This window comes from Ptychodera flava, chromosome 21, assembly GCF_041260155.1.
Source record: "Ptychodera flava strain L36383 chromosome 21, AS_Pfla_20210202, whole genome shotgun sequence".
Taxonomy (NCBI): Eukaryota; Metazoa; Hemichordata; class Enteropneusta; family Ptychoderidae; genus Ptychodera; species Ptychodera flava.
Window position 1 is genome coordinate 18,575,256 of NC_091948.1, and position 19,579 is coordinate 18,594,834.

At 38.4% G+C, this 19,579-nt stretch overlaps 1 protein-coding gene across 1 annotated transcript; it reads right to left on the minus strand.

Moving 5' to 3' along the window:
• Positions 1–868: 868 nt before the first annotated feature.
• LOC139122239 (allatostatin-A receptor-like) lies at positions 869–1,876 on the minus strand. Its single transcript, XM_070687667.1, has one exon. The coding sequence runs from the start codon at positions 1,874–1,876 to the stop codon at positions 869–871; it is 1,008 nt and encodes a 335-aa protein (XP_070543768.1).
• Positions 1,877–19,579: the final 17,703 nt, after the last annotated feature.

Sequence of the window (19,579 nt, forward strand, 5' to 3'; positions counted from 1 at the left end):
AAAGAAGCCAGGAAATCGGGTGATTTGCATACATTTGCATAAATTAACACTTCTGTATCACGCAACTTACAACTGCTTGACAAGCTAAAAGGTTAACCCAACCAATATTTTAACCTTGGGTTAACAAATTGATAAAATTGAATGAACATTTTGCGAAAAAGTTATTTTTGAGCAAAATACGCTTTGTTGGGTGCAGCGCCCCCTTACATTGAGTATAACGATACATGATTTATGTCATTATTGGAAATAACGTCACTATGGTTAATCGCTGTGAAAAAATACATGTAAAATATACACTAAAATTAAACGAGAGTTGATGCCTATTTTATTGAAGGAAGAAAGAACCGTGCCTTGACCGTTTACGCATATATGAGACACACTAACCATTAACATTCATGATTTTTTTAGGGTGAGAGGAAAGACAAATTAATAGGCTTTGCTGCCCACACCCCCGCTAAAAGAGTTTGCTTTCCTCTTACCCTTGTGGGCGAGGGGCAGCAAAGCGTATGGCTTTCCTCTCACCCGAAGAAATTCATGAATGTTAATAGACAAGTGTCTCATATATATATATATATATATATATATATATATATATATATATATATATATATATATATATATATATATATATATATATATATATATATATCCTCGAGAGAAATTACAGTGTTTGATGCTTAAAGTAGACTGTTATAAATAACACTAAACAAATTACGTCAAGTACAAATAATAATATGTTACTTATTTTTCATGCATTCTGCAATTTTCAGACTGATAGACAGAACAGAAATTTGACTTTGTGCTTGAAATAATTTGTGTGTAACACAATTTTAAACGACAAACGATACGTGACATCCCAGCTCAAACGTTATACATTAGTTATTCTACTGTCACCAGTAACTCCGGTCGCAGAGTTAGCGCTGTTGCCATCGCCAGCGTCAAGTAACTGGCTCTGACACCAGAATGCCTGGCGGATGCTGTTCCGGAACTGCTCATACTGAAAGGCGTATATAAAGGGATTCACGCACATGTTACAGAAAACCAACAAGATGGAAATGTTATGAAAATAACCAAGAAAATTGATGTGGCCCCCAAGGTTGAAGTAGAGAAGGCTGAGTTGATTCGGTCCCCAACAGAGGGCGTATGTCACTCCCACCGTCAGGAGAGTTTTGACGACGTTCTTCTGGGCACGACGTAGGTGGCTGCTGCCACCACTGCCAGCTGACTCCCCACTCTCGCCGGTGATTGGCGCGACTTTGTTTTTCCTCAACGAGACCCAGATTCGCAGGTAGCAGTACGCCATCAGTATCAAGGGCAGAAACCAGGCAACCAGGAAAAACACACAGCCAGTCACAACTCCATACATGTAGCTTGTATTTCTTATGCATTCTGTCCCCGAATGCTTGAAGGGCAGACCCCAGAGTAACTCGATGGGTATGCCTAGGAACCATTCTGCGATGATTATGTACTTCACTTTCTTCTTAGTCACCCAGCTGCGGTGAAAGATCGGGCGGCATATGGCGACGTACCGTTCTATTGTCACGGCAGCGAGGTTGGCAGTTGAGGTAAGAAACAACGACCACATGAAGAAATTTGAATACCAAAACTTGCAAAAGATGTCGCCGAGAACTCCCCCGGATGGGATGCTTTTTCCGAGCTTCAAAACCAAGAAAAGAAGGGAACTGCTGAGGTCTACCACAGACTGATTCAGGATAAAAAAGTGAGTCATGCCTCGAAGGCGAGGAGAGCGACATATGACAAAAACCACGAAACCATTCCCGACGATGCCGATGGCGCCAACCAGTGAATAGGCAGTGTTCATATGAGTGAGAATAGTTGGTAATGGCGGTGTCGTCTGTGTGCCGTTTTTCTGCATCATGCGTCGGGTAGTATGGTATTCTGTTATTTCTCGTCTTGTCCTATCCCGGTGCTTTTAATGTTTCTGAGAGAGAGAGAGAGAGAGAGAGAGAGAGAGAGAGAGAGAGAGAGAGAGAGAGAGAGAGAGAGCTGCATTATGTTACATAGGAGATGAAATTAGTCGCCGCTCAATGATATTGTACCTGCCAAAGAGTAATCATCTATTGAAATTTTCAATGAATAACTTCAAGAGTCCCCATCGAATCGACAAAATAACGTCAGAGGGTATTTTTTTAAAAGCAGTTTTGACCAAATTTGGAAAAGTGTCCGGTCACATGACCGTAGTGTCGTCTGCAGCTTTGCAAAAATGGCCAGTGACTAGAACTTGATGTGCGTCCGGAATGAGCGACAAGCCTGTCTCTAAAACAGATTTTCCAACATTCCAACGGCGTAGAAACTTGAACAGCTTATCGACAAAAAAGATTCAAGTGCAACCAAGGATATTGCAAGGTATGCATAGAATATTTTTAAAAGGAAAGTGGTACCACGTACAACTGTAACTACTGTGGAAATACGCCAAGTAAACTTGTCGCAGTGGATTGTTGCGGGGCAAAGCACACTAAAAACTGTATCATAATCAACATGAGCGTGTGGTGTGTTATAAAACACCTATAACCTGGTCTTTATTCGGGTTATAGCGCCCGTTTATTACCCCGAGGGGCCGTGTGTTACCAGAAACACATCGCTATTCCTCGAGGCCGTAGGCCGAAGGGTATAGCCCTCATGACCAAGTAGGCGTTATAGGTATTTAAAAGGTCATCTTTGATAAGTGTAACCTAATTCGCCAACTTGTTAACAAACAATCAACAATCTGTCAGTATAAAAAAAGTGTATATGCATTTCAAAAGAGTTAATATTTTTAAGCGTACTTAGTCTGCTGGTATTTTTTGACAGAGGAGCATGTTTTGCGCGTAGATGACTTGAGAGGTAGCTTGGAACCTTTTCGGCATCTTGGGACCAGAAAGTAAGTTCTAAAGGGCAGAAACTGTGGTACTTTCCAGGCCGGCTTACTAGGCGCAAAGTCATAAACATTTTCTTAAACATGCAATCGTTCACTCAAATGCCGACTACTACCACTGCCAACAATTTAAAGAAACATGCGTGTAGTTTTTAACGTTTTTATATATTTTTAAATTTCTTGAGACTTGAAATGTTAAGTCTTTTCATTTCTGCCAGACAGTATCACTTACCCATCTACCAAGTCTGTAAAAAGACGTATTGAGCCAAAACCTAGAGTATTTCCACCGACTTGACTTGGTCTGCTAGAGCAGCTTTAGTCCATAAAAATCATGTTTACAGTATCTGTGTTTTCAGGGAATTCGAACTTCAAATGTTCATTTTTTGTTCAAATACATCAAATGGGACATGTTCTGTTTCACTACTTTTAAGCAACTTGACAGTTTTTTTTCCATTTTTAAATTATTTGTTTTATATTTTTAGTCAATGCATTAACATCCATTAACAGAAGCATTGCAGCGAAATTCAAAATCGACGCTCATTTTTAGAATATTGCAATGTTTGGCAATCAGTGGGTAGAGCATGATTCCTAAAGTTATTTCTGTACTGATAGTGTATTTCTATAAACTGCAGAATGCTTTGAAAGTCATCGAGATGACGGTGTAGGTAGTGCACTGCAAGACGAAACAAATGCCTTACGAATCGTACATAAAGCCAAGGCGGATGTGAAGATCCGTCATAGTAACATTACATGCGTCGTATCTCAAACGTCACGCGCTCCATGGGATTCAATGATAACTTGTTGATGACACTGCGGGCCGCATAATCGACTTTTGACCTCAAGAAAACTGGAAGTATTTCAACTTGACAATGTGAAAATTTAAAAATGATCATATTAAATGTTTTTCATAGGAAATACTGTTTTTACAAAATGGTGCATTAAAATCTCACTGAACCATACAATATTATACATTATAGCCAAAAAATGGGACTATGTGCCCGAGGGTAGGTGACCATTTGCTCGAAGTAAGGAGGGCAAATGATCTCCTGCCCCGAGGGTACATAGTCCCTTGTTTGGGCTATGTTTTTATTACAGTCCTCTCTTACATAATTTTCACTCAAAATATTTAGGTTTATTGGCAAATGATAATCAAATGCGTTATTTCTATCTCAGACGAAAATCCGTTAAAATGGAACGATTTCATCATCGAATGGCCCATTGATATATTGAAACTACTGTTATGCGGTATAAATTTTTTATGAAAAAAATTCCTAAAACTTCCTATGCAAAAGATGAAACTTCACACTTTCACATCCAAAAGTTATCAAGTTGAAAATAGTTCTTGTATACTTTCAGTCAAGTAATGACTATGCGACGGCCCGCGACGTCATCGACGAGTTACCATTGAATCCTATGGAGCTCACGACGTTCGATATACGAGACATGTAATAAATCATTTTGTCGTTCGATGATGAAAACGTTCAATATGTTGCCAAAATCTATATTGAGACATTTGTAACGGTGATATTATTGTATCTCAACATTAAACCACCTCGGGTTTACACATTTGTATCTGTCATTAATTTTACTAAGAAAATGAATTTTAATTTCCCCGGATGTTATCCCGGTAAAGCGGCAAATGAAATGATACTCTGAAAGACGACCGCGCGAGTTAAAAAGTTAAAATATGACGTCTGTACTGTACTGAATCACACTGGGGCCCTCACCAGGTTCAGCGACTGCGATGCACTGCACTGGAAAGATATCTGCCTATAGTGTCCAATCCATGCCAAATTACTACTTTGATTTGACAAGTCCACATTCAGTTCTGAATTTCATTTCACAACACAACATGCCATTCCAAATTCTATTTTACAATTCTGTAGCTGTTCTGAATTTCATTTGACAAGTCCACATTCGATTCTGAATTTCATTCACAACGCAACATGCCATTCCGAATTCTATTTCACAATTCTGTATGTTGTTCTGAATTTCATTTAACAAGTCCACATTCCATTAGGGAAAGACTGCATTAACTTTCATGGTACCTGAAACCCGGGTCCTTGCCTGACCAACTCGGGTGACAAACAGAAGACTTTTAATCCCAAAGGTGTTAATGTTCCATTGTTATGTTTATCTTATCCAGCTGGTGCCATTGTAGTGCCATTGTAGGAAAGGCAGGTCTGTGAAATTGATCCTCTGCTAACTAAGTAGTGAAGTAGGGTATTCCTAAGTTAATAGAGCTTTCCCGTAATGCGATTCTGAATTTCATTTCACAACACAACATGCCATTCCAAATTCAATTTCACAATTCTGTATGCTGTTCTGAATTTCATTTGACAAGTCCACATTCGATTCTGATTTTCATTTCACAACGTAACATATGCAATTCCGAATTCTATCTCACAACTCCACATCCCATTCTAGACCTAACTCTGCATGGCAGGGCTTTGTGTTACCGGCGTCATACGGCCTCCCACCACAGCCCTGCAGACTGCTATAGGCAAAACCGCTTGTAGCTCCTCGGAAATACGGCGCGCAGTATCTCCGCCGAAAACAGCCAATTTTGAATCCAAAACTTGCATTGATCTTCGTTTTTGCCTAGGTACACAATGTGCTCAGCCGCGCTTGTAAACTTCGCAAAGCCTACTTTTCTCTCTCTATGCGAGGGAAGTGTTGGTGTATACGCCGCAATTGTTAATCTCATTCAACCCATGAGCACTCGGGCGAAAACAAGCCTTGCAAACAAAAGAGCATCGAGATGTAGCACTCTGTAATTGACATTATTTCTAACCACCACTCTGATATGTACAATCTACGATGATCATTTTCTGTTGACAAAATAATTTTCTTTTCTCTTCTTACATATTTCACAATTTTCTCTTGTTCCACTCCTCTCAGAACGTCGACTTTCGAAGTGCTCTTTTGTTTGCAAAGCTGGCTTTCGCCCGAGTGCTCATGGGTTGAATGAGATCAACAATGGCGGCGGATACGAACGCTTCCCTCGCATAGAGAGAGAAAAGTGGGCTTTGTGTAAGTTTATAAGCACAGCTTAGCACATCGTGTATCTAGACAAGTTGAGCGTGTTCAAAATAGGAGTACTTTTAAACTAATTACACAAAGCCCACTTTTCTCTCTCTATGCGATGGGACCATATCCATATCAGACGCCATTGTGAATCTTGGTCTTTCCCATGAGCCTCGCACACGATAAGCCCCCCACCGTGCACCATAGACAAAACCGCTGATTGTAGCGCGCAGTTTCTTTTCCAAAACAGACGATTTTTAATTTAAAATCGTGATCGATCCTAGTTTTCTAGCACGCTCATCTTATTTAGATACACAATGTGCTAAGCTGCGTTTTTATGCTTACACAAAGTTCGCATTTCTCTCTCTGTGCGAAGGGACCATTTCGCGTCCGCCATTGTGAATCTTGTTCGATAGCCAGTAACACTGCCCTGCTCCGCAGCTATTGTGAAATAGAATTGGGAATGGCATGTTGTGTTGTGAAATGAAATTCAGAACAGCATACAGAATTGTGAAATAGAATTTGGAATGGCATGTTGTGTTGTGAAATGAAATTCAGAACAGCATACAGAATTGTGAAATAGAATTGGAATGGCATGTTGTGTTGTGAAATGAAATTCAGAACAGCTTACAGAATTGTGAAATAGAATTCGGAATGGCATGTTGTGTTGTGAAATTAAATTCAAAACAGCATACAGAATTGTGAAATAGAATTCGGAATACCATACAGAGTTGTGGAATAGGATAGTGAGCAGTGGAATAGCATGTGGAGTAGTGGAACAGAAAACGGAGTTGCATGTCAAGTTGTAAAATCAAAGTAGTAATTTTGGCATGGATTGGACACCATAATCTGCCCCCAATTACATTGGCAAACTTTTTTACGTACCCATTAAAGAGACAATGTGAAATTGTGCAATTTGAAGATTATACATGAAATGGTTAAACTCTTCTATCTCTCTATCTCTCTATCTCTCTCTCTCTCTCTCTCTCTCTCTCTATCTCTCTCTCTCTCTATCTTTTATCTATCTATCTATCTATCTATCTATCTATCTATCTATCTATCTATCTATCTATCTATCTATCTACCTAGTTAGTTAGTCAAATGACATGCATGCCTGTTTTAGACTTGATTATCGTCAATAGAAAGCGGTGCTTAAGCGCACCTGTGCATGAGGGCGCTTTTAATTGGCCCAGCCCAAATTCGCGTGGATGAAGATGCGAGCTGATTCTGCAGACTTGTCTACAATCACTGTCTATCCACGCAGCTACCAATGTCTGCCTGCCTGTCTGTTTGTTTTTTGTTTGTTTGATTGTTAATCTACCTCTCTTTCCGACTCCTTTAGTCAGATGAAGTGAATATTGTTCAAGTGCCACCATACAGTGTGAGTCAGAGGCATGTTTGATAATCTTACTTATGGTTTCAATAAATCTGATCTTTTTCAGCTGATAAACTTCTTGATATTTAGAAAGATACTCATTAAATGTCACAGGGGAACTGTATCAAAGTATCGGTAGAAGTATACAGTATTGTACACGATCAGAGATTACTTTGCCATTATCAGAAGATGACGTCAGAACACAGTCAGCAGAGTGTCGTGAATGCATGCGTGGAGCGAATTGCCGACCTAAATGCCCCTCTTTCACTTCAGAAACAGCCCCCCTCAAAAAAAAAAAATTGAATGAAACATTCATAGCTAGCGTATCCGAAATAATACCTTTTTGTTGTTAAGGGTAGAATTTCTTAAGGCGCCAGACAAGTCGCGTAGTCCATATTTAAGAGTATTTTCGTGAACATTACGAAGGCTTTGCACTCACAACTCACAGGGACGGCCAAACTAACGGCATTATGGCTTTGACTACCTGTGGTTGCAATAATGACGACACACAGACTCGTACAGCCCGCACAGTTTGCCTTGGGAATAGCATTTAGTAAAGAGAATACTCCAGGGTTTTTCAGTCTTGTGAGAGTAAAAACGCTTAGAAAAGCAAGGTTGCAAGGCGAAAATATTTTATTGGCGAACGTTTCTGTCGAGAGATGACGTTTACTGTTCTGTGTCTGAGGCTTTGCAGTTTTTTTTCAAAGCAAAATATCTATTGAATCCCCCTCGCAATAGAGTGCTGTCAGCATGAACGCTGGCCTTCCATGCACATCAAAGGGGAGTGCGAGACATTCACCTCTTTCCACCGAGTTATAAAGCCCTGACTAATAAGGACGTTTATTTTCAAAAAAAATGATGCAACTACGCAACTATGAGTCCATTTCAGATTTTATCTCTTTTCACACCTATATTTTTATGCTAGGGGTGGAAGACGTAGGTTTTGCTAATGTTGTACACGCTGCCAGGTTCGCTGATGCTATATGCATTGCCACTTCAAAAGTCTTTTGTAAAATGCAGTCCGTCCTTTGGTTCATGCAGAGATTACCTTTATTAATGTTGTTGTAGTAAAAGTTGAGAAGTCTTTGCTACACTTTCCAGAATATCTTCACGAATTAATAAGTATACTGACTAGCACGACTGGCCTTACAAAGTCCTCCAAAATCGTTATGCTTATGTATCTTTGAGGCACATTGTGCTCCCTGAGGAATATTTCGTAATGAGAATGATCTCTTATTGAAATCCGCGAGTTATTCAAACTCCAGTGGACGTTTGGAGGGACAATCTTTATGTAGTCTACTGCAAAACGATCTCGACGACTTGAACGTCCAACGGAAACATTGCATGTGTCACAGAAAAGGAGAAGTTTTTCTCCTTGTCTGTGCCGTTGTCGAGGACTTGCGATCAAGTCTCCCACGATAGTGTGACTTATTTGAGGTAGCACATGCCTTCGAACTTCAAACGATTTAGACCTTTGCTCAAAAATCGCCTAGAGACAGGAGCCCGCATCTTCAACAATTCTGATGGTTTTCAATTTAAGGTGGTTTGCGCCTAGAAATTTAAAGACTTAAAACTTTTGCTCAAACTTTCTGCAAGGAAACTTGAAACCACTTCCTTCCGAAGTAAAGATTAAATAGAGGGGGGCGGTCCACATAGAAAATCTGGTACTATAGAGAAACGATTAATCCAATGTTTTCCGCCGCATGAAATTCAAAATGGCGGCCATTCATTTGTGGACTCTATTGGAAAATTCCGCCGCATGAAATTCAAAATGGCGGCCATTCATTTGTGGACTCTATTGAAAAAAATAAAATTGTCCTCGTACCAACTTTCAAACAAATGTTCGTGCGTGACCTAGTTATGGCTCAAGACGTGAACAATTGAAAAAATACCCACCTGTAACACAGGTTACCCGACACAGACTAAAACTACATTTTGTTATTAGTTTCTATTTTCTGTGTTCAGTTGACCAAGGTAAGTAAGTAAGTAAGTAAGTAAGTAAGTAAGTAAGTAATTAAGTAAGTAAGTAAGTAGGGAAGTAAGTAAGCAAGCGAGCAAGCAAGTAAGAAGTAAGTAAGTAAGTAAGTAAGTAAGTAAGTAAGTAAGTAGGTAAGTAAGAGGTAAATAAGTAAGCAAGCAATATGTAAGATGTAGTATGCGCCTCAAAAATGAAAGACTTCACCTTTGCTCAAACTTTCCTCCAGGAATCTTTCAACCATTCCCTTTCAAAATCAAGATTAGAAATCTAGGGTCACCTTGCAGATTCTGGTACTAGAGAAACAAAGGGCTTCACAATGAGCCCCGTCAAGTGGTAGATCAGAAAAGCATTAGAAAAGTTGGAGAGGCAAAATATCTATCCCCAAGGCGCATTCTACCTTAAGTTAGACAATAAGTAAGGACGTGAGTATGCAAGTCTAGGTAGGTAAGAAAAGCAAGAAAGGAAAATGTTATTAAAGTAGGTAAGTATGTATGTACACAGGGAGGTAAAGAAAAAAGAGAGAAAGAAAACTACATCTAAAGTGTGTTCGAAGAAGTATCACGGGATGATCCATATTTTTGTTGTCTTTAGCTTTGATGTATATTTACCCATACATATATGATAACGGTGAAAAATGGCGTGAACGTGGACGCTCCGCCGGTTAACGCAACCACTGACGTTTTTTTCTATAAGTCGATCGAACGAGTAAAATAACCGTGATTGAAGGCATACCACTGACACAGCTATTTTCCTCAAAGTAAACTTTTGGAATACACTGCTTTTGTAACAAAGAGATTGAAAATAAATTCTCTGCGGAGCGGATGAAAGATCGGGATTATTTTCACTTGAAAATACGCTGAAAACATACCGATTTGCCGTTTAACATAAATGAATATGGCGAATAATGTAATTCTTTTAATTTCTTTTCTGAAGATTGCGGCATCTGTCTGATATTGGAAATGTCTGGAACAAAGTAGGAAAAGGAAAAAGAACCGTTCAATGGATGTTAAATGTCAAAATATCAATTTCTGCGTAAAATGAAATCATGAGAGGATAATTTCCGTTATCGCTCCGAGTCACAGAGTATTATATTTTATGTTATCATCAGAATTTTCCATTCAAATGTCCGAAATTGAACTCAGCTGCATATAAAGCTGGCGGCCGAGTAAAGTGAGGTGATTTTAGGTAGAACGCACCTCGGGGACAGATATTCGGACTTTCAAACTTTTAGAATTCTTTTCTGATCTATCATTTGTGGGGGCTCATTTTAAAGCTCTTGCTGTAAGAAAACTTGTCAACGGCTTAGTTTTTCGAATTTGGAAAATTTTATATTCTCCACACAGTTAACACAGGGATGGCGGCCATTTTGAATTTTAAATATTGGTAAATCTTGGGTTAATTGTTTCTGTCGTACCAAAATTTTGCGCGGTGACCCCAGATGTTTTATTCTTGATTTTGAAAGAGAATAGTAGAAAGATTCCTTAAGGAATGTTTGAGCAAATGTTTAACTCTTCAGTTTCGAGGCAGACATTACCTTAAATGTATTTGGTCTAGGAATGGGTATAGGTCTGTCACAATTTTCAATAAAGGTCAACGTCTCAAGCCATCCATGATGGAGTACTGTCGTCCATCTCCGAGTTTATTAGGTCATGGAAAACCTGAGGAAAGAATCCGAATCGGAAACATTCTCCACTGCGCTTGTACTACAAATTCAATGCACGCTGAAAAGCAGCTTGAGTGTTTAGTTTGGTTGTTCAGCATATATAATTTTTACACAGGCTGTACTAATCGCTGGACGACTATACCCCCCGCAACAGATCGCAGAACTGAATCCTGATTTATCAATCAATCAATTAATGTAAATTTATACGTAACTCTAAAAGAGATAAATAGCAAAAAACATATTTTGCTTTTTCGAATCAATACGTTGTCCCATTCCATGACTATGCATTTTAGAGACATTGTGTGACCCATTACTTCAACTTTGGGGGGGGGGGGGAGGCGGGTTCGGCAATGCCGAAGGCATTACCGCGAGTGCATAAGGCAAGAGGCTTGCGCCAGACATCACCCTTGACTCAGCCGTGTCCAGTGTTATTGAGCGACGAAAAAGGCGCAAAATACTGTCGACAGTCTAATGGCAAACAGCGTTACCGTTGACGGGTGAATTCTAGTTCGGTCGTAGATTAATATTCAAACAACAACATTGGTCACTGTACACAAACATACTGTTTTAGGAAGTTAAAGGACAAAGCCGCCCATTTTCATAAATTTTGTTTGATACGAGATACTACTTATATTGTTTGACATGTTGAAATATACTGAATGAATGGGTGACCATATATTCGACCCAGATTTTAGACAAATTAAATGAAACCATGGCAAAAATGAATTAATGATCATGACTATTAATTGATTTTCGCCATGGTTTCATGTATCGTATCTAAAACCGGGGTCGAATATGTGCATGGTCACCCATTCATACAGTATCTTTCAACATGTCAAACAATATAAGTAGTATCTTGTATCAAACAAGATTCATTAAAAATGGGCGACTTTGTCCCTTTAACAGCAAGTATTTCAGTATGACTCCGCACAGATAAGGTCAAGAAAATGTATTTTTACACATAAGAACCTAAAAGAACGGAAAATGTACCGAAAGTTACTGCCAAGAGCCTTAAGTCAATTTCTTGCATTGAAGTTTCTCGCCTTTATCAAATTGTTAGCACAGTAGTGTCGTCTGGGATTGTTATTTATGACGTCACAGAGGCGGCAAAGTAATCGGATTATTACAAAACGTCGGAAAAAATAGCTTTATTTTACGAGCCAAAGATAAAATAAGTTATGATAAGATAAGATAGCAAATATTAAAGCATACCGGGCACATACCTAGATTCAGTGCAATTTAATATTCTCATCGGAGGGTGTGGTCAAATTTATTCATCATTGAAAGCACTATCAGACATGTTCTCATTTTTCACCATGAAGACGATGTTGCATAGTATTCTTCAGGAATGCCGAACAATAATTAACTAAAATCGCTTGTTTCCAAAAATATGGAAAGCACACATCTTTCCAATCATACCAACATATTTCTAAGAAGCCTCCAATTTCTAATTACAGACTACTTAACTCCATTACAGACCATAAATAAACGTATTCAATCAAAGTCCATGTGAAGGAACCCACAATCACGATGAGTAACAATGGGTTTGGGTCAAACCATGTCTTTGAGGGGATTAAAAACCCTTGAATTCTCAGTTCATATCGCCTGTAATATGAAATCAATATTTGAGCAACCGGTAGTTCATGCATAAGTTCTGCCAGCCTACAACCGAACTCCACAGGTCATGAAAATTATAACCAGCGAAAAGCAGTATAAAGATCATTCGATGCGCACTGCTTGAGGGTTAGATTGAATCCTTTAAGGTTGTCGGCAAGTGACAGAAGATCTGTCTTTGACTAAAATGCGGCGAAAACCTATAAAGATTTGGCATTTGACAGTAATTATCAGGTCATCGAAACGAAAATCGGGTCTGCGTAATTGCGGCTATGATAAGTATAGGCTAATTGTGGCGCGTACGTTGTCTTGTCATACAAACCGAACTTCCTGACTTCGCCATGTTCACCGGCGAAATTCTCGCTGGAAAATCATTTCGGAGAAATGAAAGTGGAAAAACCAGTGTACCTTCGAGATAAATGGCAATTTTGACATACCTATTACGACGGGGTCTGCAAAACAACCTTTGTAACCACCAGACCGACTTTTTAAGAGTGTCTTTATTCATAATTACCAAGCTGAGGTAACTTCAAATGCCTGCGGTCCAAAGTAAAAAAAATTAATATTTCAGCATTTTACAGATTTTCCTTTGCTAAGAGGCCACTAGATTATGCGTCAGCGTAAGTTTCATAATCATGTGCACCTATAGGTGAAGGGCCTCGTCATTTTTTGTCGCAATGTTGCTATCACTAATGGTAACAGTACAACGCGTGCAGCATATACAGTTAATTTAGAAAATATTATATTTTTGGATTGATTCCGGGCCCGTTTCCTCGCAGTCATATAAGGAAAATGTCACGTATACCAAGGAAACATATTTAAGAAAGACTGTTGATAGAAAGTACATTGTTTTGGCTTCACAATCAGAGAACATCTTCAAAGAATAGAAACTAGAAATCAATCAAACACGCTGCTGAAAATGCAAACGTAAAGATAGTTCATTTATTCCTGGTTGTCTCTGTGTATTGATTCACGCGGTTAATCTATGCAATCATGTCTATTGGTGTCATTGAAGTCAATGAAAGAGAAAAGAAGAATGGTAGATTTTATTTTGAAAAGAAAACCATGTGAGCCTAGCATGTAAATGCAACATGGCATGACCAGGAAAGGCCCGTTGGCTTTCCTTTCAATTTCTTGTACCGAGTTACCTACACACATACTTGCCCTACCGACTGTATAGTGACTCAAACTACCCTGCCATATGCCACGGGCGTTCAGCAGATTTCTAGGTACTTCACTAGCGTTGCCATCTTCAGGGGAAGGAATAGGTGAAACTAATGTGCGCTGTTAAAATCCTACACTTTGAAATACTTCTCTACACGTTTTTGTCTCTATTTATCAGAGTAAGAGAAACGTTCAATACACTTTTGCCAAATCAGGCTCAGCCCTCCCAGTCATAACGCTGCCAGATTCATCTGGTAATTTCTTCTCTCTCTCTCTCTCTCTCTCTCTCTCTCTCTCTCTCTCTCTCTCTCTCTCTCTCTCTCTCTGTCAAGTACTATATATATATATGATTGCTTAGCGCATGAAACAGCCTGTAGAGTGACAACTACAAGTTCCTTGATTCTCAGTATATATAATATATATATATATATATTATATATATATATATATAATATATATATAATATATATAATATATATATATATGCCAAATACCGTTTCAAAATGGCCTCAAAAACTTTCTTGAATGTTTTTGTTGATGCATTATACTAATTTAATAGCGCTGTTTGCAAATGACGTCAATTTTCTTCATTAGTATCAGGAACTTTTGAGTTGACGTGATTGAGACAGGCAGTGGCTCTATTTCTTCAAAGTTTATTACAGCTACGATGAACTACTGCTACAATGGATGGATGTGAGGGTGTTCTGCAGCCGTACGCACACGAGTAGACGGCTGTCTTCAAATATTGACAAATGTTCAATCTAACTGGTTGAAAATCACCTCCAAAGTTTTCCCAGGCTTGTTTGAGTTGCTGCTGCGGTGCCTGCGTGATTTTGGTGTTAGTTTAATGGCTTCAAGTAAGGAAAAACGACCGAGACCAAATTCTACTGCCTCCGACACTGGTAGCGAAGACGGCATGGCACAGCGAGACAATGGAGATGGCCCAGATGACGTAATGGTTTTACTCCAAGAGTTACGAGCAGGGCAGTCTACCTTGCAGCGTACTCTTGATAGCAAGATTGATCGACTCAGAAATGATATAACGTCGGTTTTTCAGCTAAAGATGAAGGAACTGAAAGATGAATTCACTCTGGAAATTTCTAGACTGGAGAGCAAAATTGACCACGTTGAACAAAAGTTGCGATCTACGCCAGGTGGGCAACATGGAATGCAAGATATCGATCCAATTGACAACGTTGACATTACGGTCATTGCTACAGGTATTTCCTTCAGCGAAATCGAGAATTTATTGGAAAAAGTCATCTCAATACTACAAGTGCTAGGTGATAATGTAGCTTCAGAAGTGAATGTTTTGCAGACAGTTCGTTTGCGCAGGTACCGTGAGGGTGTACCTGGTCTTGTAAAGTTTGCCGTGGCAAACGTTGACCAGAAGAAGAAAATACTTATTGCGAAACAACATTTGAAAAATAGTCAGAAATTTGGTCGCGTATATTTGCGGTCAAGTAAGTCACACACCGATAGATTGATAGAGTTAAACGCGCGCTTTCTCCTCAGTGAGCTTCCTAATGGAAACGACTATCGCATTACTGCTAGTGGTCGAATTGTGAAAAAGACAACCGACGGACAGAGCAGAATACGTGTTAGAAATGACGCTGGTCGCGGTGATAGGATTGATTAGGACACCCAGTTTAATGGTCTTCGAATTGCACACCTAAATGTGGGAGGATGGACCCCGTGGAACAATGAACTTAGAATAGAGATTTTACGGAGTGCAAAAGCAGATATAATCAGTGTTAATGAAACTCATTTATCAGGAGATGATGTTACAGTATCGATAATTATATTTGGATTGGTTTCAATAGGAAACTTGTTCATTCTAATGCCCGTAGACAATTTGGTGGTGTTGGTATTTTTGTTAAAAGAAATCTGTATAATGACTATTATGTGTCAGTTATTAATAAAGCTTACGATGGTATTTTAGGTGTCCGTTTCACTAACAAGATTTCTGGATATTCATTTATCGTTTTTTCATGTTATCTTCCTCCAGAAAATTCACCATGGGGTAGAAATGCAACTCACTATTTCGGACACCTGCTCAGTCAGCTGTACATGTATGATAATGAAGTCGACTGTATTTTTATTTGTGGCGATTTAAATGGCCGGCTGGGTTCTTGAATGACAATATTCGTGATGTTGATGATATTCCTGAAAGACACCCGATTGATAACATTGTGAACCAACATGGGCGGGATTTTCAAGAATTTCTAATAGAAGCTAAATTCTGTGTTTTAAATGGCAGAAATAACATCCAAAGTGATAATTTTACCTCTATATCTAGTAGAGGAACGGCCGTTGTAGACTACATTTGCGTACCACATGACCAATTTAAATATTGTACCAAGTTTACTGTTACAAAAATGCAGTCGTTAATCGATAACTTGGGTTTGTATCATTTGCTAAGTGATAGGTGCAAAGTTCCAGATCATTCTCTGCTTTCTTTGGACTTTTGTGATCATCCTTGTTTAGTGACTGCTAGTACTTCTACTCTTGTAGACAATAATCTACGATACGATCACGGTATTCCTAAAACGAGGGTGAAGTTGACGAACAAAACGGATTCAGACGTGACAGATCTTGTCAAGATCATATATTCGTTTTGTCATCTGTATTAAGAAATAGGCTTGCACATGGTTTATCCACCTATACGACTTTTATTGATGTACAAAAAGCGTTTGACTATGTGAATAGATATGCCATGCTCTATAAATTATTGTTAAATGGCGTCGATGGGAAAATGTATAATAGTATTAATGCTATGTATCAAGACACTGAAGTCTGTGTTAGAATTAACGAATTGTATACAGATTGGTTTCAAACAAAATGTGGTGTTCGCCAGGGCGACAATTTTTCTCCGACGCTATTCGCTCTGTTCATAAACGATCTTGCCACTGAATTGAAAGCATTACAGAAAGGTGTAATGATCGGTGATTGTAATGTGGCCATACTCCTTTTTGCAGATGACATTGTTCTTATTTCTGACATTGAAACAGACATGCAGTCAATGCTTTATTATGTAAATGAGTGGTGCAAAAATGGCGACTTGCCGTCAATGATCTCAAATCGAAAGTTGTTCATTTTCGCAAAGAAAACATTCCTAGGAGTGCATTTGAGTTTCACATTGGCAGAAACGTTTTGCATTATGTTGACAGGTATAAATACCTTGGGATTGTATTGAACGAATTTCTAGACTTTAATATTACGTCTAAGACCCTAGTCGAATCTGCGAATAGAGCATTAGGAACTATTAATCGTAAATTTATAACACTGAAAAACATGGGATTCACTACCTATACAAAATTGTATGAATCGTGTGTGGCTCCCATCCTCGATTATTGCTCAGGAGTCTGGGGATTTAGTAAACATGAAAAATGTGATATACCGCGGTATGGTACAGAATCGAGCTCTTCGTTTTTTTCTTGGAGTGCACAGATTTACACCCATTCATGCTATTACAGGAGATACAGGATGGAACTCGTGCGCAGTTCGTAGACACATTTCTATGATCAGATATTGGAACCGCCTTGTTCAGTTAGATGAGAACAGGTTGACTAAGAAAATATTTCTTTGGGATTTCACACTGAATCACTGTAATTGGTCTTTGAAATGTGTAAACTTTTCGATGATTTAAACCTTGATATGTATCTGGATATTCTTTTGCCTTTTGATCTCTCCATAATACAGGAACGATTACGCCCCCAACAGGAATTGACGTGGCTTGAAAATGCTAGGGTTTAAAACGAAGCTCCGTACATATATTTTATTCAAAACTGTATATAAAATAGAACCATATGTTTACACGACTCTTTCTCGTAGTCAGCGGTCATTGTTGGCGCGATTTCGATCTGGAGTGTTGCCTCTGCGTTTAGAAACTGGCAGATACAGAGGCGAAGTAGTAACTGACAGAAAATGTATTTTTTGTAACCAAATGTTATCGAAAATGAAGTTCATTCCTTTTACATTGTAGTTTTTATAATGATTATCGTACTACTTATATAGACATGGATGGCGATTATAATAATTTGTCTCAGACGATAGGTTAAGGTATTTATTAACAAATCGATCAAGAATCCGAATACGGCGAAATATATAGACAAAGCGTTTACGAAAAGAAAAGAAGATTTGTATGAGAATAGCTAAGTATTTTCCCTTTTCATACTTAACAAGTTTTGTTTCAACTACTGTATACCCTGTTCCTCACATTCATGTACTGTATAATGAATTATAAGGTGACTTATAAGCCTATTGGGCTGGAAGGTCTTTTTCTCCTCAGGTCACTATAATAAAATAAACTTATATATATATATATATATATATATATATATATATATATATATATATATATTATATATATATATATATATGCCAAATACCGTTTCATATATATATATATATATATATATATATAGATATAGATATATATAGATATATATATATATGCCAAATACCGTTTCAAAATGGCCTCAAAAACTTTCTTGAATCTTTTTGTTGATGCATTATACTAATTTAATAGCGCTGTTTGCAAATGACGTGAATTTTCTTCATTAGTATCAGGATCTTTTGAGTTGACATGATGGAGACAGAGGCGGTGGCTCTATTTCTTCAAACTTTATTACAGCTACGATGAACTACTGCTACAATAACCTAATGCACAAGTGACGACCAGACCCAGTGGTGCGTTACGCGCTTTCAGTATGCGCATACACATACACAATACTGTACATAAACATAGACTAAAGTAAAGTGGTTGATTTAGGCTGTGATATAGCCGGTTTTGGCGGAAAGTAAGAAGTGTCTCTGACTTTGATTGGTTAGAGATGAGTCACACGTCAGAAAGAATTAAAATTATGTGTAAACACAGGATATTAGGAAGGAACTGAAGAGATGACAATCTGTCTTCATTGTCAAGGAATTAAGAAGTAGCTATCTTTGTATAACAATTTGTCAGTATTTTCCGCAAGAACGAGGAAAAATAACCTGCCAGTGTTACAAAGAATAGTAAAAGTCACACTAATTTATACTCAGACAACAAGCTGCAACAACGGCCATGCATGCAACAATAACATTTATCCGAATTTCAAGCGGTAGTGCCCGATGTCGCGCGCTCACGTGAAACCGCGAACCGCGCTACTATAATAAGTCCACAATACACTAATCGAGCAGTTAATGGAAATTATTTACAATCTTTACATGTGGGTGTTAATGACGCATACTTGTACCCATGTGGAAATGTTTTACATTAGCCACTACTACCACGTTTGAAATAAGCAGTATCCGTGGAAAGGTCGATTTTGACGGGTATGGCGAATTAATACCGTCATGATGGGATGTAAAGTTATTATCACAATCTAGTGGTCTCTGCGAATACATCTTTATTGTACACATTTAGCCAAGATAATTTTTTTCAATGTGGAATTGTAATCGTTAGAATTCTACAGTTCTGTTATTACTTCATCAAATGCAGTGTCTTCAAAGCGAAAGAAAATCTTGACTTCGCCAAAGTTAATGCAGAACTTGAGAACAAAATATTACATATAACTTTGCATGTCATGCTGTTGAAGAAGATATGATTTCAGCATTTTTTATTCATATCGTTTCTATCAGATTCCGACTTAAAGGGGTATCTAAGAGGTACAGCAGTGATTCATGTACACTTATTGCGTCAATTTACTGTACATTAAGGAATACGGACGTACAACAACAGCACCCCATGTCATATGCTGTACCATTGGCTCCAAGGCGCCAAACCGGGTGGTGGAAATTTAACAACGGCACAACGCAAACGGTAGGTATTCAGTGTGTACGACATTAACATTCCCTTATCACACATTTGAGATATCTAAAGTAAGTGACGTGGACATTAAT

Bases quoted from the DNA above. Each gene is read 5' to 3' on its own strand.
- LOC139122239 (XM_070687667.1), bottom strand. From the start codon at position 1,876: ATGCAGAAAAACGGCACACAGACGACACCGCCATTACCAACTATTCTC.